Source organism: Grus americana, chromosome 6, assembly GCF_028858705.1.
Source record: "Grus americana isolate bGruAme1 chromosome 6, bGruAme1.mat, whole genome shotgun sequence".
Taxonomy (NCBI): Eukaryota; Metazoa; Chordata; class Aves; order Gruiformes; family Gruidae; genus Grus; species Grus americana.
The window spans coordinates 34,148,890-34,176,548 of NC_072857.1; the positions used below are offsets into that span (position 1 = coordinate 34,148,890).

The 27,659-nt window shown below is 38.2% G+C and overlaps 1 protein-coding gene across 4 annotated transcripts in view; it reads right to left on the bottom strand.

Moving 5' to 3' along the window:
• Positions 1 to 27,659, bottom strand: part of MYO1B (myosin IB) — a 114,168-nt gene that overhangs the window by 35,818 nt on the left and 50,691 nt on the right. For all 4 annotated transcript variants that reach the window (XM_054829868.1, XM_054829867.1, XM_054829865.1 and 1 more), the window contains exons 5-13: positions 25,166 to 25,270; positions 22,164 to 22,210; positions 19,450 to 19,513; positions 10,180 to 10,278; positions 9,705 to 9,808; positions 8,693 to 8,840; positions 7,895 to 8,013; positions 7,039 to 7,125; positions 6,643 to 6,708 (exon numbers count right to left, since the gene is read on the bottom strand). In XM_054829868.1, the coding sequence (XP_054685843.1) occupies positions 6,643 to 6,708; positions 7,039 to 7,125; positions 7,895 to 8,013; positions 8,693 to 8,840; positions 9,705 to 9,808; positions 10,180 to 10,278; positions 19,450 to 19,513; positions 22,164 to 22,210; positions 25,166 to 25,270 (839 nt within the window). The remainder of the gene's footprint in view (positions 1 to 6,642; positions 6,709 to 7,038; positions 7,126 to 7,894; positions 8,014 to 8,692; positions 8,841 to 9,704; positions 9,809 to 10,179; positions 10,279 to 19,449; positions 19,514 to 22,163; positions 22,211 to 25,165; positions 25,271 to 27,659) is intronic.

A 27,659-nucleotide genomic window follows, 5' to 3' on the forward strand; every position in this document is an offset into this window, starting at 1 on the left:
ACTTTTCTGTTTATATATACAAACATTCACGTAATCAAACTTAATTGAAAAATATCTCACGTAAACTAGAATAAGCTCTGTGCTTTTGTGTAAATATCTCTATAGGCAAAGAACCCGAGAAGCATATCATTTAACTATAAATATTGCATGTATATGTAATCAAACTGTTTCAGTGTATCAAATGGAAGCAAAAAGATATATGCCGAAGCTTCAGGGATTATCCATTTCCCATATTTGCGTAGCACGACCAACTGCAGTCCTTATGGATGCTACTGGCACTCTGAAATCCACCCTGCTCTCAGCTGGGCTGCCAGACACACAGGTCTAATCCAAATTTGGAGGTAAAAGGGCAAGAAACTACAGTGAATCCAGCACACCCAACGCATGTGTGATCCACGGGGAAACCCAGGTACAATCGCTTCAACAAACTCAACCTGATAAATTACAGTCCTGGAACAACAGGAATTACAAATAGGCAAGAACCTACTATATAATCATAGCCATTCCTCTACTGAGACAGAATAGCTGCTGTAGGGCAAAACGTTATTCTCACAACCTGAAGCAGGGCATTTGTATATATTTGCTCCAGCATTTCAAATATTTCCTCTGTTGAAAACAGCCAGCCAATGGGATTTGCTTCACAAACCTGCATTTTGCAAAATAAGCCTCTCTAAATACTTAAATTATAATGTGATTAATTAAATGATGATTAACTTCCTGGGATGCACGTCTGCTTCTGAGCACTCTAGCACTTACGGAAATTATTGCTTTAACTGTCTTTTAAAATCTCCATAGCACCTAGGAGTCCAACCAAGGGTCCCTGTCCATAAAGCTCCCCTCTTTCATAACACTTGCCAGCAGATGTAGTTGATCAATTATAGATTAAAAATTCATTTCTCCTCTTTCACACTAGACAGGACTTTGCCCTGTGCGACCAGATTGACTAGAGGGCCGGGTACACACATTTTGGCACTGCCGCTTGCCAGTATGTGATATGTTGATGGGCATCAAAAAAGAGTTGAACAATTTTGAAAAGGAAATCTGTTGCAAGGTAGAGTGCCTAGAAAAGGCAGCTGGCAATCATGGCCTGGAGATTAAGGCAGCTACCAAAACAACAGATATCTATGGCTGAGTTAGAGCCAAAGTCAAGACATGAAGAAAGGGTCCCTAGAGCCTAAAAGAATGGGGGGGGGGGGGGGAGATTAAGATAAAAGATCCTGATAAGCCAATCTTCTCCATATGCTTTTTTTTTTTAATAAGTCATCTTTCTAGCAAATAACTAGACCCTTCTCCAGTAAAGTCATCCTTGGGGGGAAAGGGGAAGTCTGTGGGCCAGCAGCAATCTCTCAGAGCTCAGCATGCTCTGCAACTGTAATTGCCTTCATATAATGAACAGGATCGGAAAAGGCAAAGCGACCACTCAGCAACTGGACCAAGCTGACCGTAGGTTTACAGTAAAAGTGGAAATACCTTCCCAATTTTTTCATGCCTTAAACATCTCGGGAAGGTATTTTCAATGTTTAGCCCCTCCTTATTTGGTTGCCCCCCTCTAAAAACAGATAGTTACCACAACTATGAACATGTTAATATAACGAAACTGCATTATTCATATTTCTAACAGATTCCCCCAATAAAGATATCAGCATTTTATCAATGTCCAGACGACAGTTTATGTCATACGGCAATATGACCAAGCTTCTTTCCATCACCACAAGGGACTTCTACCCACAAGAAACAAGCTAATTGCCATAAATAAATAGAAGCACTAACAAAGTGCATCACAGACTGAGAGAAATGGATCTGGGTTTACTGCTGGGTGGCTTGTTTGGCTCTCTCGTTCACGGTATTTTTATTTACTGCTGGGATTTATGCAGAATGTGATAGATGCTGCCACATCTTTGCACGGTCTTGTATACGTGGAGCAAACAGAGTTGGTCAGATGCTGTTCCCAAAGACAAGGCATTCACATCACCTCAGGTCAACCCTCAGCAGATGCCTGAGGGCCAAACGGATGCAGTCCCTCTCTTTCTGCAGCCTTTACTTTTGCAGCTCTATCCCCAGCGCATCCCCACTTCCCATCAGGCTAAAATACATGGAACAAACTGCTCCGCCAAGGGACTGAGCAGAAAGCATTCACACTCACAAACTGTCTTCTCTCAGGGCCTGGCAAATTTCAAGAATAAGCCTTGTTTGGCAGCCTTAACTTTTGTAAAACTGCACTCCAAATCATTAGCTTCGTCATATGGAGCAGCTACGCAGTGGTGCCTAAAAATTCAGAATAAAGCCTTTAAGCCAACAAGCACAGACAGACATTTTTATCTCTGAAGGCTAGGCAGGATGAAATATTCACACTTGCTCCATGACATTCATTTTTACATACCCAAGCCCTCGTCTGCACAGGAAACGTACGCGACAGAAAATTAAACGTCCAAACTGAACAGAATGAGTCTTCGGCTCATCTTTGTTGAAACCTGCCAGGCCCTCAGTCATCTGCCTTCTATAGCCTTCAGTTCTTTTTCATAAACTCCACTCCTTCCACAACCCTACTCCAACATTTTGCAGAGATGCAGAAACTTCTTCTACCCAAAAATACAGAATCAACCATGGAATAAAACAGGACCAGCCCTAAACCTAGCCCAGGAGGTCTGCAATCGAGCTGGTTCTGAAATCCCCAGTGCCACCAACCATCATCCCTGCCCCATCTCAAATCACAGTCTAGACTGCAGACTGACTACGCGTGCAGCCGCTCAAAAATGTGGATAAACATACTTGGAGCAATTAGTGTCAGGCTTCAACCCATTACTCAAGCTCCAGCAGCGTTACACAACTAACCCGGTCCTGTAGCCTGCATCTTCACACTAATCCTAGTCCCTAAATCTTTACCCATAGACAATTCACACAGACACCCCCAAAATTTCAGTATTTCGCTTTCAAAACTTTCAGTCCCAGCACACAGCTTACCACAAAGGGCATGGCAGGATTCAAAAATAAACACAGCTTTACAGCACCTATTTTGGGGATTGTTTAGCCAAGCTTGCAGTTGACATCTGCCAAACCCGCAGAGGCTGAGGATTATTGATAGATTTAAATTCCCTAATCTGAATTTTTGGACAGCCAAGTTCTTACATCTGCTTTCTTGGATAGCTTTTGGGTTTGACTGAAAAATGGGGTTTGTGCTTGATAAAAAATACTAGTGGAAACCAAGTCCCAAAGAGTATATGCCAGCATTATCAATACTCCAGTATCTTTCCTTTGTTAAGTTTCAAGAAACCTCCAGTTACTTTGTAAATTAACTTCAGCTTAAATTGCAGAAAGTTGTAGAAATTGCAGTGGACAGTGAATAAAGCAATCTTTCAAAAATAGATGAAAAAAAAAATCTCATTTATATAAGCTTCAATTTGCATATAATAGAACAATACTGCTATTGTCATCAGAGGGTGAAGCACAGGATCTTTCAGAATGGTAAATCTGGATTTCTTTACTCTTCTTACAGGAGGAATTGTGGGATGATCTAAGGAATCATCCTAAATGGGAATAAGGCCCAAGAAATATTGTCTGCCCTGCCCATTATGAAACAAAACAAAAGCCTCAAAATCCTGTAGCAAACTAATGATTTTGCAGTGGGAAGCAGACTACTCTATAATGTATTCCAATAACTTTTAAGTGAGAATCTCAGGACAAAACCAGTAAACTACAACACCATTAGTTTATTCTTTCAGCAATCTTAATGGCTATGTGTAATATGAAAGGGGGAAAAAAAAAATCACCCTTCAGTAAACCCATATCTTGCTATGTATTTCAATGATATTAAGCTTCATGTGTAAATATTTAGCATATATATAAAAAACTCCTACTACACCTTCTATGCTTTTTGATATGCTCTGCCTCCAAGGTACAAGGACACTTTAGGTCAAAGAACGTGCACTAATGATAAACCTATCTGCTTCCTGAGTAGAAACATGATTAAAGTATGCCTTTTTACGTTCAGCATATCAAATAGCTTACAAGTTTAAAATGCGTAAGTTTACAGATGAAGAAGTCTTTCAAATACATTTTTGCCAAAAAACATTCTCTGTAGAGATGATGTTAGTGCTCACCTTAAAGAACAGACATGAAAATCAAAATCTGACTTAGGAATTAGGTTCAAAAGGGAACAGCACATTTTTATTCAGACGTTTTAAGTAATTTATAATTAGATGGATATAGTGACTGCCATTAGCTATACCTCAGTTATTATTGTGAATGATTAGCCATCATGTTTACAAATGTGGCGCACAGCAAAACACTCCAAATTCCACTGTTGGTTTTATGCTATAAATCTCAAGACATTATTGAATTTTCCTTGAGTTACAGGATTGTACAGTGTTAAAATTTCATTCATTTATTGATTGCTTTAATATAATTAACTTTAAACAATATATCTTCTGTGAAGTGGTTACTTAAATTCTCAACAATAATTGGTTTTTGTAAGCATTTTCTCGAGATCTTTAATAATTTTTTGTGAGATTTGATCATTTGTTACAAAACTTGACAAAAATATTTGGCGAGCATCCTCTTAATTGACCTTACTACATGACATTCACTCAAGCAACCACAAGACCAGTTACACTTTGCCTACACAGTGTTCATTACAGAATTATTTTACTCAATTTAAGGTTTATGACATAACATCATCTTTTGTTCCAACTAGAGCTGCATAGAAAATGAATTTTGTTTTGTCTTGAAAGAATATCTTTGCTTTTGATTCAATTGAGAATAAGTCAGCAGCTTCTGATTATAAAATTAACCTGTCTGGAAACACAAGGATGGCTAAGTGGGTGGCACTGGAAAGGCAGCTGATTCAGGATTTTCTAATGGATTGTTTTTCTGTCATTCACCCTTGGAAATCCAGTACTGCCGCGCAGTCCCAATACCAATAACTGTACTAGTTACCTCTAGAAACCTAAACCAATCAAGTTTCTTTTTCAAACATCTTTAAATTAAAATATGGTATAGTACAAGCCACGTATGATTCTGGCACGCGACCTGACTCCCATTTTGAATGTTCAGAAACAATTCCATTACTTCTGTGATGCTGAACCAAGCTGCTTGGCTAGGGCTCTCACCACAGGTCTTAACTCATGAGGGGAAGAGTCCTGGCTTGTGTGAATGTACTGATAAATTTGACCCTCAAGTCACAAGGCAAACCTTTCCCATCTTTTCCAGTAGAACCAACACTCAGCATTTAAAGGAGTGAACAATAACTACCTATATTATTTTAAAGTTTTTGGGTTTGCATGAATTGGGAAAGCTACACTGTAATTCAGTATGAAAGGTAAGTGAAAAGAGCCTTGTTTTTTCATTTTTCTTCCGCAAAACTACATCTCCTGTACTCAACTACTTACTTATGACCTTCTGAGATGGTGAACTCCTACAAAATAAAGGAAAATTACCTGCGAGAAACAACCTTGTCTCTGGAACACCATCCCACAAATACAATTACTCAGTTGGCTTGTGCACTAGTGCAAGCTTCTGTCTCCCACCTCACCCTGCATGTTTATCCTTAATCAAACATAAAAGAAAGAGCTAGTGAAAACAAGAGTCTTGCCCAAAGATGCCAGCAGTACCATTCCAGTGTCCAGCTTTCTAAAGGTACGCCAAGGACCAGCTCCAAAGAGGTCTGGCACTCAGATCTCCACTCAGCCACCTGACCATTTGCAATATATTTTCATAAATATGCTCTTATGTTTAATGCAAACAATACAACCTAGCTTAGTAAACCCCTGAAGCAAGTATCAGCTTTGTTTTTCCTCTTCAGAGAGGTATTTTGATTTGCACATACTTTGATGTTATGCTTCTGAAATAAAACTCACACCACCCTCCCATGTATAATTACTCTTTGCTGGATTATTCCCATCTTCTACACAGTTTAAACACACTCCCTGGATTTTCAAGAGGGATGTAGGGAAGTGGGTAAGGATCGCATGTTTTCTACTGATTTTTCTCCCCAATTGAATTTCTAGTTTAAACACCATACAGATTCCAACCAAGATCTATAAATCTCTTAAAATAAACTGTCAGAATAAGATTTATGAAAACTCCCTCTCCTTGGTGTTCTCTAATCCAATTAAAAACTCCTCAATGATTGTTTTTGTTTCAAAATACCACCAGTCTAAAAATACTATCATAAACAAACAGCAGTGAGCCACAGATTGTTAGCTAGGAATCAGTACAGATTATTTATCTAAGTGAATCAAGATGAAATAGAATATAATTCCTTGTTTAATTTTGACAGGAAAAAATGTATAGTTTTTATAGTGGTTTTTAAAGGATACAAAGCTTGTTCAAAGACATCCACAAAATGCCTCAAGGCAGAAATGATACTGCCAGAGTTTCTCTTATGCTCAGAATGTGTGTCACAACAAAATATATTTCATTTACCCATCATAAATATTTATTTACCTATGGTGTGAAAAACACAAGTTTGGCTTTCATAAATTTTTGTTTCAATTGCCAGACATGCTAAGACATCTCTCTTTGCCTTACTTTTCTAGCGTTTTTTTGTCAGGAATGACATGTATTCTGATTACAAATTCATGAACCATTCTATTAAGCTTTAATAACAGCTCTCACGTTAAACGTTTACCATTATAAAGGTCTTACCTCAAAAATTTCAAAGCCATAGATGTCCAGCACCCCCATTACCTTCTTTCTCACTTTTGTTTGTGCCTTAAAAAAAAATTAAACATTGAGTCAGTCATCTGTACATTTCATACTTGGGAATCAAGAAAACTAATGTATCTCAGAAGTAGGATGCCAAATTCTGTAAACTGAAATGTTAAGTACGGTTTTTCCAAAATACACTTAATGTGAATATTTTCATAAGCTTAAAAACAGAGCAGACAGTAATTTGTTGAGCTGTGATACATTTATTCACCAAGTGTACCAAGTGCAACAAGTGGACAACCGGGAAAAATGAAATTGTCAAATACAGTTTTACTGTCCACTTTAATTTAAAGGATTTCTATTGGTTTTTTTACAGGCACAAAACAACAATACCTTAATGCTTTCATTGATTCTGGTAACAAGCCAAGAAAACAGTCGACTGTATAAATTCTTAGCCAGAGCATCACGGGCATAATAAGCCTAAACAGAAGAAAGAAGAAAAATGTTATAAATGCTGGGCTAATCCCAAACTTTTTATGTTACTGAGGTATCTTAACGGTCCTATGAACAGAGTGAGAACAGCTCTGGCAGCAGTGCCTCTGCCTAAGCCTGGCACCGGAGCCAGACCAGGGGTGCCGGGACACTTTGGCAGCATCGTCGACTTGCTGGTGCACCCCTCTGCCTTCCTGGCTGGGACTGCACTTCGACTCCCTTCCTGCTCATCCGGATATCCTCTAAAGACTCACATCCCCCATCCTCATCCTAAGCAAAGAGACTTGAGCAGCTGTGGTTAGGGAAACCACATTCCTGCTAGCCTGAGCTGATGAGACCCAGGTGGCAGTCACACTGGCTCTGCGGCATTGCAGAAAGATAAAGTCACACTGGCAGCAAAAGTTTTTCAGCAGCCGGGGCATACAACTCACATGAAATTACACCAGTTACTCTAACAAAAACAGTCTGCCGCAATACTTTCAACATGCGTTTTGAACAGAACTGTTTCATTTTTTCATTCTCTGCAACATTTTCCTATCCTTCATCTTTGTGAGATAATTCACACATAAAAACAAAAGATCCAGTATATTTGAACACTTATGAACCACTGAAGAAAAAACACGCTTGTGCTAGTGATGTGTTTCATTCAGTACAGCCTATTAGTTGTAGTTTTTATTTGGTCATTCATGGTTTAGCCATGGAGAATAAATTGTCATTTAAAATGATTCTTTCTTTTAAAATCAGGACCTCTCTTTACCTGAGCCACATTTAGTGTTGTTGAAACTTTCTCCTGCTTCGCTTCAACTGTCCGGAAGCTGAAAGCTCTTTCCAATACAGACTGGTCTATACCCGTCAACTCGCAGATTTCCTTGAGTTCTAGCATGAAAAAGGAGAGTGTAAATATAATTAATCCTTTTGTATCATTGCTTTTTCTTCCCCCAAACTGTTAGCTTTTAAGTAGTTCAGCATTTTCCCAAAGCACGTTTTCTTCAACAGAAGTGTCCCCCATCCACACTCTCTTCCCCCTACCCTGCCAAGCAAAGTTTTTAAAAATGTGCACAGCATGAAGAAACAGAGTTATTGGTTTTGGAAACTTTCTATCTGGTTATTTTTGTGAAGAAGCTTTTCTTTCATTTATCACAGACTACTTTTCATGATGAAAAACTTTCAAATGAAAATAAATGAACGTTCAACACGTATCAACTGCAAAAACATGACCAAATGAATCTGACATTACAGGCAGAAATATCCTACTATGAAAGAACAAAAAGCCTTCACTGCAGAATAACCAAGCAGTTACAGAAATGCACAGCACCATTTAACATTTCAGAAGAAAGTGTTAATAAAGTGGAAAAAAGAAAATAATAATTTTTGGAATTTCAAACAGAGCAACTGAAATCGCACAGAATTCAACCCATATTTGCCTGCGGGTGAGTTTTGGAAACAATCTAATTTAATTCATCTGTAAGGATATTGTATGTCTACAGAAACTACAAAATTAATAATGACTTCAGACAAATTAGTATTCTTCCTCCCATCACTAATCTCATCTTACCGTTTTTATCTTTGATTTTACTTTCATCTAGGCCATTCACGCGAGATTCAGGCTTAAATTCAATATTTCCCAATTTCAGAACGGCTGCCACCACTTCAAAAACAGACTGTGTTTCATGATCCATAAAACCAACAATCTGCATTGCATTCTGGAAAGGGGACAGATAAAATTACAAGATAAAGGAATCTACATTTAAACAGATCATACTTGCAAAATTCACCATTTATCTGTATTAGCATAAATTAGAAATGTTTTATGAACACTTTTGCTACAAAAAAACCCATGATATAATTACTATGCTTAGACACGTAAGGTTTTTTATATAAAAGACAGGTTAAGGAAGACCTGGTAATTGAGCTGGCATGTCAGTCCAGTCCACTTCTAGGATTCATTCAGTTTATGGGTTTCTAAAATACAGTACTTTCTATTTTAGCTACTTAATTTAGTTTACAACCCAACCCAAATTTTCGCAGTCGAATGAACAGGTACTGCTGTCTTCTCAGTCCACTCTGTTGCCCTAAAAGCCAGTAACTTTTAGAATCTAAATTTGCATACACTGCATAACAGAGTCCTGTATTCTTCTTGTCCCTGAAAACAATCAAGCAAAAACATCACAGTAAATCATCTTAAGAACTATCGCAGCCCTGTTTTTCTTTCAACTTGGTCAGCATCACGCGGTTCATGAAGCTCAGTCACTGCCAGCATAAGCAACTACACAATATAAACCTTTCCGTGGTCTGATCAAGGGGTCTGGGCTTTTTTTCTTTTTTCCCTTTTTTTTATTCCCACTAGAACACTCCAGAAACGTGGTTCTTTGTCTTTTCCAGTTGTAGCTAAGCTTCCCTGTGCAAACACACTACACCCGTGCATGAAGAGTGCGTAGCACTCTGAAAATGCCTTGGAAGAGATGGCCCTCCTAGCCCAGCGCAAACGGCCAGACCGAGGGCACAGGAACCCAGCAATTAGCATTGAGCCCTTTTGCTGTTTACACCGAAGCCCTGTCACTACTCACCCTAACTGTTCTGAAGTTTGCAGCGTCATCCACTCCATTCACTTTGGCAGAATCAAGGCCCAGGTAGTTGTATCTGCTGAAGTCCCGCTCCAGTTTGAGTTTGCCTAATAAGTCATATAAAAGTCTCATTAGTAACAGCATTCTTGTTAGTAGCTCTTTTATCCCAGAACCAGTATTGTCGAGAACTGTCGTTATTAGTAGGATTAAGTTTTCTTTAAGGATCTTTTAATTACGAGCCTTCTGAGTAAGAATAGGCTTTCTTCTTTGTTTATAGTACATTGCAAAGCCAATTCTGACTCAGATATCGGGATAATACCAAACCATGTATTTACTTCAGGTATTACTATTGCCACTGCCACCAACAATGTGAAAAACGAATCAATACCACATTTCCCATAAAAGAAAATGAGCGTGGAACAGCACATTCAATATAAAGATGACTCATATCTGAAAATGGCACAAGGGCAACACTTACAGAGGAAGTCTTCTGATGCACCAGACAGTATCTGATAGAAAATGTGGAAGTTTCTTTCACCTCTTGGCTGCTTAACAACACGAGACTTCTCTAGCAGATCTAAACAAACAAACAAAATCTCACAGATCAGGGGAAGGTTGTTGGAGCAAAACACTTCAATATGAATATAATCCCCCATCGTTTTCTACTTCATTGCTTTGTATCATCATCAGCAAATTAGAAGATGATAAATGGTAGGCACAAACCTTATAACAATGTATTAAATTAGTACATATTTCTCAAATAAGTTATTGGAGCAAGCTATAAGCCCAGTACACTTCTAAATGCTGCAGTCTATAAGCTGCAAAGAAAACTCAGGCCAGGGAGGCAATGTGCTCAAAGGACGTCAACTGATTTACAGTACCACCACAAAATTAAGAGTTTGTGAGAAGGATTGTATGGGTGAAGTTCTGAAAAGAAATGAAATGTTAAAAGGCTAAGCACATGAATGGTAGGTAAATGAAAGGGGGAAGCCAGATAAAGAAAGAATTTAAACTGAATAATCATGTAGCACTTTGTGATCCTCACGTGCATCAGACTATGAAATAATTCCCAATGGGACTGACAGAAGCTCCATCATAAGACATTTACAGTGAAATGGAAAAGCAGCGCTTTGAAAAGCATCACTGCACTGATTGAGTAGTTTAACAAGAAGATTGCTTTGTCCACCACCATTAGTGATGGGCACATTTCTAAGCCTTAACAATAAGGGTAGGAATCCAGGCAGACAGCAGAAGCAGACTGACTTGTAACAACACATGGCAACACTTCAGACTCTACATCACATTTACCATGGAGGTGACAATACAAAGGTTGTTCAGCCTGTACTCCACTGAAAGGCTGTAGTCCCCAGTGCACCAGCAGAGGGGAGAGGGATGTGATAAGAGAACCTCTGCACAGGTATTGGTGTCACTCGCTGCTTTTGTAAAAAAAAAATTTAAAAAAATCCCTCTTTTCTTAGTGGCACACGAGATCTCCACATCATTTTTCCAGATAGCAAACCCACAGTTCCCAGTATACAGTTTCTCTTAAGCTAAATATATTCAGCAACATGAATCACAATCACAGAATGGTTTGGGTTGGAAGGGACCTCAAAGCCCACCTAGTTCCAACCCCCCTGCCACGGGCAGGGACACCCTCCACTAGCCCAGGGTGCCCAAAGCCCCATCCAACCTGGCCTTGAACACTTCCAGGGATGGGGCATACACAGCTGCTCTGGGCAACCTGTGCCAGGGCCTCACCACCCTCATCGGGAAGAATTTCTTCCTAATATCTAATCTAAATCTCCCCTCCTTCAGGTTAAAGCCGTGACCCCTTGTCCTGTCACTACCTGCCCCTGTAAACAGTCCCTCTCCAGCTTGCTTTTGCAGCCTTTGTGCTGTGCTGCAAACCCTGCTCCAGCCCCGCCACAGAGGAGCAGCTGGGGAGCGGATGCCTCTGCTCCGGGCTGCAGCCCCTGGGCTCCGCCGGCTTTCTGGCAGGCCAGGGCTTAGCTCAAGAGGGAGCGTCTGCCCTGGGGTTTGCTCTGTGAACAGAGGAGCAAGGAGGAGTGCAACAGAGCATATTCATATTTTTGCTAGCTACAGGCAGCATGTTGTGCCTGTGTTACCCGCTGTAATTACCTAAGTTTACACCCCTTCTCATGGAAGAGAAACCAAAGTGCAAACACCAATCTGCAAAATTATACATGCCTTAGGAGACCCTCCTCCAAATAAACTACAGCAAGACAGATTCAAAAATTAATTTCTGCTCTATATAATTAGCCAGTGACAACAATAACAAAATTCAGACAGTATTATTAATCTTCTGGTTGGCTTATAGTAGGACAAATTTCAAATATTTTACAGACCAGCTGAACTACATTATTCCAAAACCATGCAATTGCCTGAGAGAAGAACTGTAACCAGCGCAGCAGGTGACTGCACAGAGCTCCCACCGAGCAGAGCATCTGAGAGGGTGAAGACTATATGGAGATGAATACCTCTTCGCTGTCAAACATGTTGTGTGACCACATCAGAACTTCAGTCTTGTTTGAACAGACAATTGTGTTTTTGTAACTCCGTAGCCCCACAGACTCTGTCCTTCCACAGTGGGCCTGTTTCGCACCAGGAAGTTTTGCACGTGCCAGATGACAAAGTACAGATACACCCAAACGAGTGGCTGTCCCATACTGCCAGCAGCTCCTTGTACGTTAGGATGAGGCAGGTTACAGATTCCCACTTTTGTTTTTTTCATTTTATTGTCATTTTTTCTTTTTCTTTTTTTTTTTAGATGACAGATGACTAACATCTGACATTTGACGCTATGTCAGAAAGACATAGATCAGAAGGCATAGTTCTCACCAGTAAACGTGCAACTTCTCTACCTCCAACTTCACCTAAGCTCGAGGCTCCCCTCCTTGAGCTGTGGTCCAAGCTCAGCGTCATCTTGTACCTAACAAATACGTGATCCTCTGTAGTTTTAAATCCATAACTCCAAGGGAGAGGCTGGTCCGCCATCCGAGTGTTAATACTTGGGCTGAGAAAGGCAAGGTGAGTGCCAGGCAGTTCAGAGTCACGCTGGCTGTGAAGGTTCTCCAGTGAAGTGTTGGAACAGATCACAGCCAAATTTAATCTCAAGGAAATAAACAACTTCAGCTCCTGCGGTGGCTACACACACTTCAGGAAATGGCTATATTTTCAAAGGATATTGAAGCAATGCAGTTTGTGAAGCGGTTTGGCTTATTCGAGTTTAAAAACATTCTATATATAAATTTACTCAAATACTGTCATAAAAGCTCAGCTACATATCCTGGCAAAATATTGTATGTAAGCCTTCTAATTACATGCATGCCTTCGGCAGATTTAACAAACAGTTTCTTGAGCATATGTCAAATGAGCTATGTTAGAAGGATAACTGTCTTAGATTTTTCATGCAGTTTATCTTATTTATATGTTTTTAGAATCAAGGAGGTTAACTAATTAACAGTCAGCTTTCCAAAGTCTCAATATTCTATATTCTGTCAGCCTTCATAGTTGAGGAAAAAGGCTCCAGAAAGCAGTCACTGACAGAAAAATCAGGTCTTTACCTTAACAAAGCAGCTGTTACCAATTCTTTGCAAAGCTGTATTCATTCTCCGTTTTTTTTTTTTTTTCTTTTATGCCCACAAGCAGACTGAAATCAGACTGGTAGAAAAGATCCAGACCATCTGCCCTGCTCTTAAGAAAACTTCTTCCCTTGGTTTACCCTAATTAGCATTTTAATAAGTCAACCAAAAATATTTTCCTTAAAGCAACTACTGCACAAACAGTAACTTTTGTGTTAACTCTCACATGATTACAAATTCTGTTGATCGAAGAATCAAAAGAGAAGACACAAAGATGCACATCAGATTTCCGTATGCATCCACTTGGTAATTCTGTTTACAGTGGCATGTGTGGACAGATGGTGCTTATCTTTATGAAAACCCACACAAGGAAAAAACCCCAAACTCTATACATACTACATTTTGTTATATAGTCTATACAAATTATGTATAGGCACTATACAGAATTATCTAGAGTGAACATACAGAACTACACATGGTGTATTTATGGATTAGGTTTTCTTTCTGAATCATCTAACAATGCTTCTGCTTGAACTGAAACATTTAACATGCCGTGTGTATCAAAGCAACTATAAAAATTAAATTATTTTGGAAAGGTCCAACCCAGAAACGCTTTGTAAATCATATTGTTTGAATATCCATCGATTCAGATAACTCAAAATCCAGCTATATTCCTCAGGTTCTGAAGACTATTTGTTATTTCTAGATAACACTGGTTTAAATGCAAGAGATCTGCGTAAGCATCCTGCTAAATCACTCGACTGAACTCAATATGAAGGAAAAAAAAAAAGAAAAGAAATTGATGCTGAATACTTCTGCAAACTCTAATGTACAAATTTACAGGATTTCTTTTTGGTTACCTGACCCATGAACTTAACCGATGCAGAAAAATTCAGGATCTTTGTATTTTTCTAAATGTACTAGAAATCAAATCAACATTTAAGAAAGGAATAAGTAAACAAAAAAATGACACTACCTTGGTACACTCTGAATAACCCAAGAAAAGTTTATTTTAGTCATATTCTCTTCAGCAGCCCATGACCAAGGACCTTTTTAGTTATTCAGCCAAAGTTACAGAACGTTCTCTAGTCACGGAAGCTTATCTCTACACTCACATTATATTAAATTATATTTTCTGTTTTCCTACCTTGATGCCTCAGCTGTCATCAAAAACAGTCACCGATGAAAAAGAAAACACAGTAGTGGTTTCTCAGGAGCTCTTTCCCATTATTCCCACCAAGTTTATAATAATCTTCTCTTGAATGAAATTGTCCATAATTGTATCAAACAAAAACTACTATCTGGGTAGTCCGTGCAGTGAAAATCTGACTGCACAATTTTAAGAGTGTTAAATCCTGATTACTCAAGTGATAAAAGATATTTAAAAAATGAGCTAATCAAAATGTTTAGTATTGTTTGTTGTTTTACTTTTAAAATACTTCCTAATTTAGGCAAGGCAAGTGCTTAAATGGTGGCAACTGTGCTAACTGAAACACCAAGGGAGATGTTGGAACAAGTTAAGATTAAAAAAACCCCAAAAAAACCCAACACAAATGAGTATCTCTTTCCATAATGTCTAATTGTAAAATAGGTGTAATATTTCCCTGATCAAAGGTGGTTACTAATAGTAATCACATAACTAAAATCAACAGCCCGAGTTGTTAATTTCTCAGTAAGTGGGTCATTACTTTTGCCTTTAAAATGAAGAAACAAGCTGTAAAGAAGAACAAGTTGTAAAGTTATCACTGTCACTTCGGTAACTTAAAAATAACTTCCAATAAACATCATAGGTTTCTTTCATGTTGTTGTGGAAAAGATTGTAAAACAAGGCCCTTTCTTAATCACTTGTTATTTGGATTTTAAGTACACTGTGCCAGTTAAAAATGGCTTTTCAAAAGCAGGCTTTACATATACTGTACTTTACCTGCACCACTCTTGTCTTCTCGTTAATCATTAAATCCCTGAAGGGCTTAGGCAGATTAGGAAAGATCATCTAATGCTAAAAAGCTAGGTATCTTTCAGCAGGAAATCTCAGGTGAAACCTGAAAATTTAAGACTTACAATTATTCTGGCAAAGATATTGTAATCCCTGCTTTTGAAAAGGTCTAAACGACTGCAAGTGTGAAACATTTTGGACTGTATTATGCAAAACCATTTCAACCATAAAATGTAGTGTACACAAACCAGTCACAAAACTAACGAACCAAGTGTGCACACAAACATCGCCTGACACACAAAACAGACGCAGCATCTGTGGATAAAAAGTCATATTTTAGAGCTGTACAAGCTCTTGCAATCAGCACCTATTACTTTAAAACAAAAAAATACCCATTTTTACATAAAATACATATGATTCTGTAATTACAGGAGAATAGTAGTTTCTTTTCTATCTTTCTCCTGTTGCCATCTCCACTACCATGGCAGATACAATAAATGGAAAACTAAGAATAGTACTGATGATTTCTGTAATTTATTTCCACAATATTATACCTAGGTGAAAGAAGTTAATTACCCAACACCCCAACTGTCTTTCTTCACAAGTGCTCTGGAAAAAACCCTCGGAGAGCATAAGCGCTGACAAGAGCGTTCACTGCATCAGCAGCAACCGTAAACACCCCGCGGGAGGACAGAAAGAGCAGATACACCTCATACTCAATTCAGCGAGAGAAAATGCAGATGCAATTTGCCTGTTTGTGAACGCATTTTAGAGCTACAGCATAACTTTAAGCAGGGACTGGTGTTTTTGTAACAAAACAGCGATGGGATTTCTACAGCCACAGGTGACAATACAACAAGGGTTTAGTGTTCAGAAGAGCTCACAAGAGTAATTTTGGCTTCCTAACCCCACGCATGTGAATCGGGTCAGCTGGTGAATGGATGGGCTGGTTGTTAGCTAGCACTGGGGCTGTGTGCCTCACCTCACGTGGATTCCAGCATCTCCCACCCTTTAGGACAACCAGCTGAGACCTTCACAGAAAACTAACAGAAAGGGAGGATTCGAACGACTCAGGCTTACCACATACCTCAGCTTCTCAGCCCTTCTTCACCCTCCTGCTCAAGCCCATGTCCCAGTTGCTGCCAAAGTAGGATCAAACAAGTGTAACACATGCTACCTGAAATCATTTTTCTTTGGTAGTCTAAGGGGAAAAAATTCCTGACTGACATAATATACTTAAAGACAGCATAAATCACATTAATGTCAAACTTTCCACTCTCAGTTTCTTTTTATGACTGTACATTGTGATATAGCAATATGTCACATGCCTTACAAATCAGTACACTCAGAAGCTCTGAGCAGCTATGTAATGTACATGAGCCTATATGTATTTTACACTGGTCAAACATAAAATTATCTTCAGTCTGAGAACATACCAGTTCTGACTTAGTAGGTGCTACAAACCTCTCCTATTACAATCCCTTCCATTTTATTATTCCCATTCTAATTTTACTCAGAATATTTACCCTTCCATTTATGACACATTAAACATTTCAGATCTATCAGCTCCTGCTAAAGCCAATGGACATGTCCATTCCCTGCAAACCAGACAGGACAGACATGCATTGTCATGAGAATTTTACCCTCTAACTCCATCCCGTGAAAGGTTCACTTGCAGGTTAACCCCTGTCCATAAGAAGTAAGAGCTCATTGAAGGGCACCAGAGAATGGCCCAAGGGAAGGTCACCAACAGATAGCATCAGCCGCTACGTGAAGGGTCGCAGGCAGATTGACCAGCCTTTCACAGAGCTTCATAGCATTTCAGAGTAGGGCAGACCAGAATATTTCAAACAAGACCTTTTAGCCTAATGGATCTCTGCTTATCTTTACCAGTCTGATAAAATTAGTAGCTTGTTTTCATTACCCTTCTTGCCACAAAATAAACTAGAAGTTCACCATATCTGATTCCAGCCACTCACTGTGTGAAATACAGCTTGGTGACATAGGCTGTAATCCAAAAAGCCCACTAACTTCATAGGTGTCTGGAAATATGAGCTCATCAGATACAACTATTAAAGTGCAATCAAAATATGATATCTTCTTCACATCATGTTAACACCAAACCAACAGATGGTCCAAAAGCAAAGGATATTTATCAACAAACTAATCATACTTTCCCTTTTAAGGATAGGAAACTTCAGCACTACTTGACTTCCTACTTGATGAATTAAGATGACAAATCCTAAATTTGACTAAAACCAGAGTAAATTGTAAGTGGTGTAAAAGAATTTAAGCCCCCGCTATCTCCAGAATGGTGATGCCTCACAACAGAAACATTTCTGTTGCAATGCAATGCTGTAGATGTGTGGAAAAGATCTAAGGACAACAAACTTGCTTTAAAACTGTACATAGTTCAATCTCTCTTTTAAAGAGAGATGGATGTACTATCAAATTCTGCAAACATTAAATCAAAGACGAGTTATATTAACACGCAGCTACAGGAACTCAGTATTTACCTGTGACATACCCTGTCAAGTATGGGGTGTTTCATAGTTCAATAAGTAATATCTTTCCCATAACGGGGCTTACACATAAGGTCTTAATTTTTAAATTTAAATTCATCTTTTTCCTATTAGATATTTATTAAATGTCAGAACACAGGGAGAATGCCCAAAATAGGCATCTTTTAGGAAGATCTAAAAATATGTCCGTCCTTGATTACATATGTCATCACATCATTATAATTACATGTAATGTTATAATTACAGCATCCAAAGATTTATAAAGGCAGATAAACTATAGAGTAACTATTTGGATTGCCTTTTGATGTGACACAATATTTTAATTAGATGACTCAGCACAGTACGTTCAAAGACAAACTGCTGAACGTCCAGTCTACAAAGGAGGGTTCATTTTTATGTACCTATCTTGAATGTGAAATAAAAAGAAACAAACCACACAGCTAGCCTGCTAGAACCTTTTCGTTCACATTTAATTATTGATGAATACATCGAGTATGTATGGCCTCTAATTTTGTTGTGTGACAAATGTCAACATTAATAGATAGCCGTAAGCACTTAGACGGTGACTGCTTTGAGTTTCAAGATCTACTCTGTCACAAAAATCATGCTCTTTCAGGCATTGTTCCAAAAGGTGACCTGGCCCAGAAAAAATGTTTGCCCTGTGAAAAAAAACCCAACCGAAACCCAATATTTATGTGTAAAATTCTTTGCAATGTTTTAAAATGTTTATATTGTATATGGAGAGTTCAGTTCACCTTGGATGATTCTCATTATTTCACAACTAGTAAAATACCAACAGAGTCAAAAGTCAGTCTTTAGAAAGAGCGATGAATTTGGCTGAGTGGGAAAAGAGGTCAAGGCTAGGTCAGTGACACCTAGTATAGTCACTTACTGCTCTCCTCCATCCCTTTTTAAAAATAAGAAAAACAAACAAACATAGCTTTATATAGCACAGAAGAGCAATTTCTTTTAAAAGCTGCATTTAAACTCTCAAAAGGAAAAGAAGTCAAGGCACCCTGGGCTGGCATTCTGTTCCCAGCCTCTTTCTTCGCAACAGAGAGCTGGTTAGAATTTCTGAATCCTATGGATTTCATAGCAGCATCCTCACGTCAAGCAGCAACCTCCAAGGCCACCTTTGCCTCCCTAAACTCAACAGCTGTTCATCCGCTCTCAGGATGACCCATTTACTACATTGTGAGGTGCGCTAAAATTAGCACAGAACGCTTTGATTCCAAATAAACATACCCACCTCGTGGTGATCTCCAGCATACTTTGTATCACTCTTATGAATTACAAAACAGCATATCTCAGACATCATGAACCATTATTACATGGCCCATCAAATCAAGAAACACGACTGATCCCAGGTGTAAAAAAAGCCTCAGATACCCTTATCCATCTGCTACCAGCTTCAGAGACAACGTATGAACCCATGCACGTTACTCAGTACCTTTTAAACAACACAGTACATCCGTTGTTCATGCTTACTTCTTCAAGTCTGTTTTCACTTCCTCCAAAGTACACTATTCAGCACCAAAACAACAATAAAATTAAAAAGCAGAATTTATCGCATAATAGAGAGAGATTTGACTAGACAAACGCAACTGATCTCTTCAAAAATTTAACCATCTTCCTTTTTGAACAAAACATTTTAAGCTGTTAATATGCTGATACTGAGTAATACTCACAATTGCTTATAACTCCTCCAAGTGGGTCACCCTTGAAATCAAACTCAATATCCATGTATTTTCCCTGTGAAAGCAACATATTTTAAGACTATAAGTTCTGTTTAAGAAAAACTGCTCAAAACACTTTTTAAGAATTTAGTTGGCCATTTTTACAGGCTAAAAGAGCAATCTGGCAACCTCCTGCACACTCAGTCAAATTTTGAAAACCAGAAAATGATTCAAAGCTTCCAAGACAATTGCATTATAACAGCCAGAGATTCTCATGAGAACAGCTTTGATCAGGTTTGTAAGGCAACCCAGGAATTTGCTCAGTTTCTAAGGCTATATGAAGAAAAAGCACATTACACAAACTTCCACCAGAACGCCAAGAACACCAAATAATACTTGTGGCCACATAGGTATTGCCATGCTTATTAACGGAAGAATGCAGGAAGAAATTCTCTTCCACGCAGACTTATTGTCTCAGTGTAAATTCATCTCGGAGTGTGATTCGAGGCAGTTGAAGGCCAGCCGCCTCGTTTGGCTTTAAGGACTGGCTGGGGCTGGCAACGACTACTGTTAGTCATCATGGGGTGTCTGTCCCTAAGCATGTGCCTGCCTTGTAAAAGTGATGGATTTTTCCCACTGAACTCTTTGCCTCGTAACTCAGGAGACCAGAGGCAACAATTAACAGACTGTCACCGCAAAAGCGATTTCATTTTTAGCTGTAGTGGCGCAGCGTGTTTCCTTGACTTCTGTTCCACATCGCAGAAGATCGCTCCGGTCTTTGCATCTTTTTAATTTATATGACAAGTGTTTAGTGTAGTAACAGCTACTTTTAACAGTGACAAAATCAACAGTCAGTCTGTGTACAAAAGGCAAAAGCAGCGCAACTCACATTGGCAAGGAAGTTTAGAAAGATAAAAACTTTTGATAGTAATTCGACCAAGTTCTGCAAACCATGCACAGAAATGATCTCACCACCCTCTGGTACTTACTTAACAGAGGACAAAGCCTATTGAAAAGAGAAGCCTTGTGTTTATACTTCCTTATTGACTGCATTTATGAAGTTTTCTTTTTTTCTTTCTCTCTTGATTTTAATTACAGAACATAAAAAAACAAGCACCTTTACATAGACTCCCTCAAAGTTATTTTCTAATTTACTGAGTATTTTGTCAAGATTGGCTTGACTATTTAAACTCTATTCTTCTCCTTGCTGGCAGCTGAGGCAGGCTAGACAGGACAGTACTTGTACTTTCTTGTTTGAAGTTAATTCTGAGCTGATTCAAATTTCTGAGATAAAGAATTAAATCAGATAATTAAATTTTAATTTCCCAAGGAGTGGGCCAGCTGGATGTTTCCAAAAGTATTTTTAGCTTTGTGTTTATAAGCAAGGACTTGAAAGGCAAAATAGTAGTTGCTTGCACTTTGTCCTGAAAAGACTTCTGTTTGCAAATGGCACCTCTTCTCCTCTTTGCTGTCTCCTCCTCCTTTCTGTAGTACGTCATTTCTGACAGTTGCATTTTTTTCTACCCTTTCTATCCAAAAAAGTTTTCTATGGTGTCTCAAATTTTGGCCCTGCCTGTGTGATGAAGACCCTTTGCTCTGCTGAGAAGCGGGGCAATGATAACTGCAGAAGGGGCATTCATAGCCACATGGAACAGTATCACCAACTCTCAAAAATGAGAAGGCAAGGGGAGACAAGTCTCTCATGTGGAAAAAAAGCCACTCTCCAATGTCACAACATCCCAAGCTTTTATCCATTTGCTTTTACTCACAATGCACCATTAATTTAATTAATTAATAATTAAAATAATTAATACCAGCGTATTAATTTCTGTTGTCTGCTTTACACATCTCACAGTATTATGCTTCTGCACACAAGTGAGCAAATTACAAAGTTGCATTCAGTCTTCCGATTTTAGCAGGAGAAACTATGATGAGTACTCACACTTCTGAATCTCTCAACTTCAGCTTCAACCTTTTTTTTTTGAGGGAAGCCAATTGTCAATTCCTATAATTTCACATTCAGTTTCATGCTAAAAAAGCCCGAATTCGACCAGTTGATTATAAAGAATATTAGAAAAAAGTAACAGTACAAATGTTTGTATTAAAACTAAAGTTGTAAATACAGTTTAAAACTTCATAGAAAGAAAAAGAGAACCTGAAGTAGTAATTTTAAAAATAAAATGTATACATACAGATGGAAAACAAGATCATGCAGAAAGATCGACCTGCTAAGCAGACCAGTTGCCACGCACATGGTTGCTGACATTAAAGCCACCAGTGCCAGAAAATTAAAGAATCCAGCTGCGCTGCAATTGTGTTTTCATCCGGTCACAGACTGTCACATCCTAATTTATTTTTTGTTTGGCTGGGTTTTTTTTAGCCTTTACTTTGATTCTCAGTAGAACTCTATGGCCACATCAGAAACCAACAAGATTTCTGACAAGGAGGTGAAACATCGTTTAAAAAGAAGAGTGACCTCTAATAATGCACACATTGGGGAAGAACATGCTCGAATGTACAAAATGAAATACTGATTGCTGCTGAAGGTATTTGCCTTCTCCAAATACCACAGTCCTCAGACAACTACAAGAAAGTTCTCTCTCCAAATTATTTACTCCATCCTTACAGATTCCTTGATGGCTGATACAAGGTAAAACAGAAATAATCAACGACATAACATGCTCCCCTAAAAGGAATTCAAATTCAGCTTTGAAGAAAATACTTACGAATCTAGAGGAGTTATCATTCCTCACAGTTTTGGCATTTCCAAAAGCTGGAGAAAACAGAAAAACAAATATGACAAATCTATCGGTAAAAAAATATTTAAATGCTAAAATATCTATGACTGTTTATATATTTAAAGGAATCACAGACTTCTGAGAAAAAATACCCTGTTCTTTGTATGGTTATCAGTCACTGAGGACTGATGGAGTGTGACAGACATGATCAGAAATGAGAAAACACCTCTGGAAGCCCAAAGAAGTTTCGTCTCAACGCTTCCTTTGTTTAAAAAAGTGAAAGAAAAACATACAAGGGGAAATGGTTCCAAGACAAACCTGCACCTGGATTAAGCCTATATCCTTGGAGTTTGAATCATCAAATTTAAAATTTTATTACCCAAATAACTTTAAATATAGGAAATACTTCTTTCTCTTCAATGCAGAGAAAGAAATGAATCTTGGTTCCCAGAACTGAAGGTGGTAAAAGATGGAGGCCAGAACTGAGGAAATTACAGAATAACACTTTAAAATTGTTTGCATGGGACAGTTTAATCAATGCTTTGAAACTGATTTATTTACACTATTCCCATACATTTATCCTAGCTTAAGTTGAATGTTAATGAGCTGCAATAAGTCTGATTTACAACAGAAGTTTAAGACACTCTCTTCAGCTTGACTTAAACTAGTTTTTTTAATAGTTTGGTTTTAATTTCTTTAGGTCAAGTTTTCTGACAATGAAAACTCTCCAAGAAAGGACTTCCCATGGCTACGTTCAGATGGGCAGCCACTAGCTTAGAACACAGGCAGGACAAGAGCTCAGACTGGAGGACAATTCAAGCTCTAAACATCTCACATTGTCAAAGCACGTTGAGTCCAACGGCAGTGTCCCCTACATTATGAAGTATAGCACTCCTACTCCAACAACAGGAGACTTTATTTATCCCAGTATTCATTTATATAGCACATATATATATTTACAAAGATCAAGTCAAGTCAATGTTTTTTGGACAGAAATAAATACATGCTTTTAGACTTAACAAACTTGCATGAGTAGACTTTTTCTTGATCAAAGAACTGAAGCCAAAAGGAAAAGTTTGTTGCTTCTGAAGGCCAAGGATAAGTGAAAGAATTGTTTTTAAAATCTTTATGCCCTGCAATAAATCATCATTTCAACAACCAAATCTCCGAGCTGCATTTTCTTAAACACAGTGCTGAACAGTAGAGTCATTTATAACTGCACAGAATCAAGCACAAATGTTCCATTATAAAGCATGAAAAGCATTCCTCAGTTTTCCCTTAAGTTCATTGTTTCTAAAAGTTAATTTACAGTAGCAACTGTAGTTTAAAAAAAAAATTCCCATAAGATAAATTATGCATATGTAACATTTATGTCATTTTCTTGCACTGCAGCTTGAACTGAAACAGAACTACATAACCAAAGAAAAATAAATCTAACCACAAATGCTTAATTTCTGTCTAAAATGTATATAAGCAGTGAGGCTTGCTCAGCAGCCTCGTAGAATAATCCAGCGTCCTGCCTTCCAAAAAGCTAAATAGGCAGTTACCAGCGCACCAAGTAGAACAAATAATACCTTAAAATGATAAGGCGCTCTTCTGTAAGCTTAGTCTGTTCCTCTTGCATTAAAACAAAGATTCACAAACCAACAAGAAATCCAATACATTTGGCAGTCCCCGGGGAACAATCTAGCTTTGGCAAGAAAAACTTCCATACTTCCCATATTATTTCTGTCTACGTCTGAAATCTGCCTTCCCAACCACTGATAAAAGCAACACAGCTCTTCTCTGTGAATCCAAACCAATGGAAGAATGCAATCCCCCCATTCAGCTTTAAGTGGAAGATATCTGATCATCAAAGAAAGGCTTATCCAGCATTTTTATTATTCTTAAATTTTAACATTTTATTCTTTCTTTACAAGTCTTTGCGTACAATTTTTGTTTTGTGTACAGTCAACGACTACACTTTACCCATCCAGTTCACCACTGCTGTCAGTCCACTTTTGCATTCTCATCCCTTTTTTTTTATTTTTCCCCCCTGCTGTCACTTGTAGAGTGCTTGCTCCCCATAGACTCCAAATCATCGCATATACATATAGATAGCTAGGCAATAAATAAGATGTTGACACTCAACAGTCTTACAAACACTGCATATCATCCGGCTATAATGCAAAATTATTGTACAGCAGTCATGAGAATTTGTCTCAGCTCCATAATAGATTAGAGAACTGTGGGAAAGACTGAGCCAGGAATCAACACAATAGACCTAAATAAGTCAATGCTAACCAAGGCACTTCTGAAGGCAATTACTAGACAATGGGACAAAACTGCAAGCTTTGAGGATCATATATCATATCTCCAGGAAAAATGACGATCCTGTCTCTGGCAGCCAACGTCTTTAAATTAAAATGACTAATAAAAATAATAATTTAAAAAAAAAAAAAGGTCTTTCATGGGAGAGCAGGAAAGGCAATTGTCAGGAAGACGGGCCAACAGAGTCACCAGACCCAGGAAACAATAAGTCTCAGGGAACAACAGGCACGCATATGGATTGGCTTCGTTTTGTCTAACAATCATTTCTTCACCCTTTTTTTTTTTTTCTAAAAGAAAAATAATGCTTTACAGAGCTTGTTTGTTTACTAGAGACTATAATAATATAATTTGGAAGGAAATTAATCAGAGGGACTGAACTGAAGTTAAGCCTTTTCATACAGCCAAGCATCATCAAGGCAGGGTTAAGAAAGGGTACACCCTCAGAGAGCAGCAGGAGGAGTCTGGGAAACATGACCTAACTTCCTAAGCTTTCCCTTCATGAGGGAAACAGTTTTCTTCTCAAGAAAAGCTTTCCATAACTGAATAAAATCTTGTAGCTGTCTTCACGGAAGGCATCTCCTATGGTTTTGGACAGCAAATAACAATGAAACAATAACCTCAGCAGGAACACTGATACACACAGAGGTAATACGCTTGCGCATGCTCTGTGAGATTCTTACCTTCAAGAACTGGATTTGACTGCAAAAGTTGTTCTTTCACTTGATTAACCTCTGCCCCTTTTCCACACACAGCAGCTACATATGACATGACAAGTTTGCTTGCCTCTGCGGGGGAATAGCAAAATAAAACAGTGATAAGTATTGGCAAATAGGCCATAAAATGATTTGCAGACTTGATCTCCATCATATTTTCACCATGCCAGATAGGAGCTGTAAGCACATTTCATTTCAGTTTTCTTCTACACTGTTATACCATCTGGAAATGAGGAAGGAGCTCATCTGGCTATGAGACCCATGCCATTACATCAGCAGCTCTATTGCCTTAAATACCTAGAGCTCTCCCAAGCTGATGATGCCACCAGTGGATATAGCACATGACCCGCTACTTTTTCATTTAGCGTGAGTAATAGGCATTCAGTAAGGAAAGAACATTATCCCTAGCTGGCATGTTGGAAATGTTTTAATCTAGTTTAAAAAAATGGGCCTGAGCAGTTTGGAGATGGACAATTCAATCAGTTTATATCAGGAGATACACAGTAACACAAGTGTAAACATGTAACACCATACAGATGTAATCACAACTCTAAAGTACACTAAAAGTAAGTGAATAACTGCAATTCAACATCACATAACATTATGCAGTCTGTTTCAAAGTGTAATGAATAAAGGAAGAGAAGCATTCACTTAAACAATGATACTAATTTGAAGGTACTTAACAAAGTCTGGAACTATTTGTGGACTCTCAGAGCTGGATTCGTATGGGTGTCAATCACCCGTATACAGACAGAAATGAATATTAAATAATCCATCCAACCCTTATGGTTTTTCTAGTCAGGACAAAGAGCAGCTGAGAAAGGATTCTGTTTATAAAACAAAGTCTGTGATGTTTAGTATGATGCAAGAAAGTGAAATTTGATGCAATATCAGCTGATATACAATGTAATTACTAACAGCCGGAAACCCTATCAATTCAAGACAGTGGTCATAAAAAACCCATTACTTGTTCATCAGAGATCTGTTACAAATTTCAGGGTTTCATTTCAGGAAAGAACTGACAAACAAGAAGATATCCCTTGGATTTTTACTCCAATTTAATCAAATTTGTTTGCTAGCATTAAATTACTATCCCATATTGCAGAGAAAACTGAGCAAGCCTGCAAAACAGCAAGCAAGCAAGGAGCAGTAACTATACACGTGGCCATAAGGCCTCCCATGATCTTTAACTGCGCCTTGAACCCAGCTCTCATTGTAAGAATCCGTTCACTTCAGAGCTTGGAATTACCAAATTATTTGATTTGAAATATTTCCTGAAACAGTCAACAACTTTAAGGAGAGCTCAATCAATGAGAGAAGAAAGCACTGAAACAGCAAATAAGCTATTATAAAATAATAGGCATTAAGAATACATACAATGGCTTAAAGATAGGCTTTGGACACCACCGAAAGAAAATAAAACCCCTTTCTTTTATTAGGAAACTCTGTTTGGTCCATTAAAGATACCAGGAAGGGAATCATCACCTCAACCTCAAAAAACATTTAAATACAACACTCATTCTAGCAATGCACCATGTTTTCTTGCACAATGTTGCTATTGATTACCAATAAAAACATGCAGTGAAACAAGAATAAAATTTGAAGTAAATTAAAAAACCCCAACTGATGGCTGTTCAGTTTCAATTCTTCTTGCCCAAATATGCCAAATGTTCTGGCTACCAAAAATCTAAAACAGAGTTATATAGGATCTGTACTAACAGGTTCATTTCCTCAACTTCCTCCTTGTCCCTTTTTTTTTTTCCCCCCCCCAATGGAAACCTGCAGACTTCTCACCTAATAGCCCCATTTCAGCAACAGCAGTTACATCAAATATTAGCGAGAGAATAGCACAGATTCGGAGTTGATTATTGACTTGAATTTCAAACCCTATGTTATTCTGTACTTACTTTTATAAAGAAGGAATAATTCATATTATCCTCCATATGGCTATGAAAATTAAAGAACAGTCAAAATCTCTATACAAATCTGAATTTACCAGAATATTCTCTACAAACAGAGAAGTTCACAAACTCAACCACTGCTACACCTTTCAACTGAAAAAATAAATGAATAAAAGCTGGACCTCAGTTGTATGAGGTGCTTGATAATTCATAGTTCCTGAGAAAATCAAGACATTAAACAATACCAGTACAGAACTCCTTTCTAAAGTCTGAACTCCTAGACAGGATCCCTAACAATCATATTAATAAGAACTTGATTGTTTTAATATACTCTTTTACTGAACACACATGTGTTTTCATGTTACTGAACTGAAAATAGGATTATAATTACAATATTTCAAGACCTCTCAATTAGATGCCACTAATGAGACAAAGAAAAACAAAGATGAAGCCTACACTTCACATTTTGACAAAAGGCTTGGAAAGCACTTTAAGTCGTTACCCACTTTGTCTTGCTCAGTATAAGCATACAAAGCTCCACATTTTCTCAGATTCAAAGG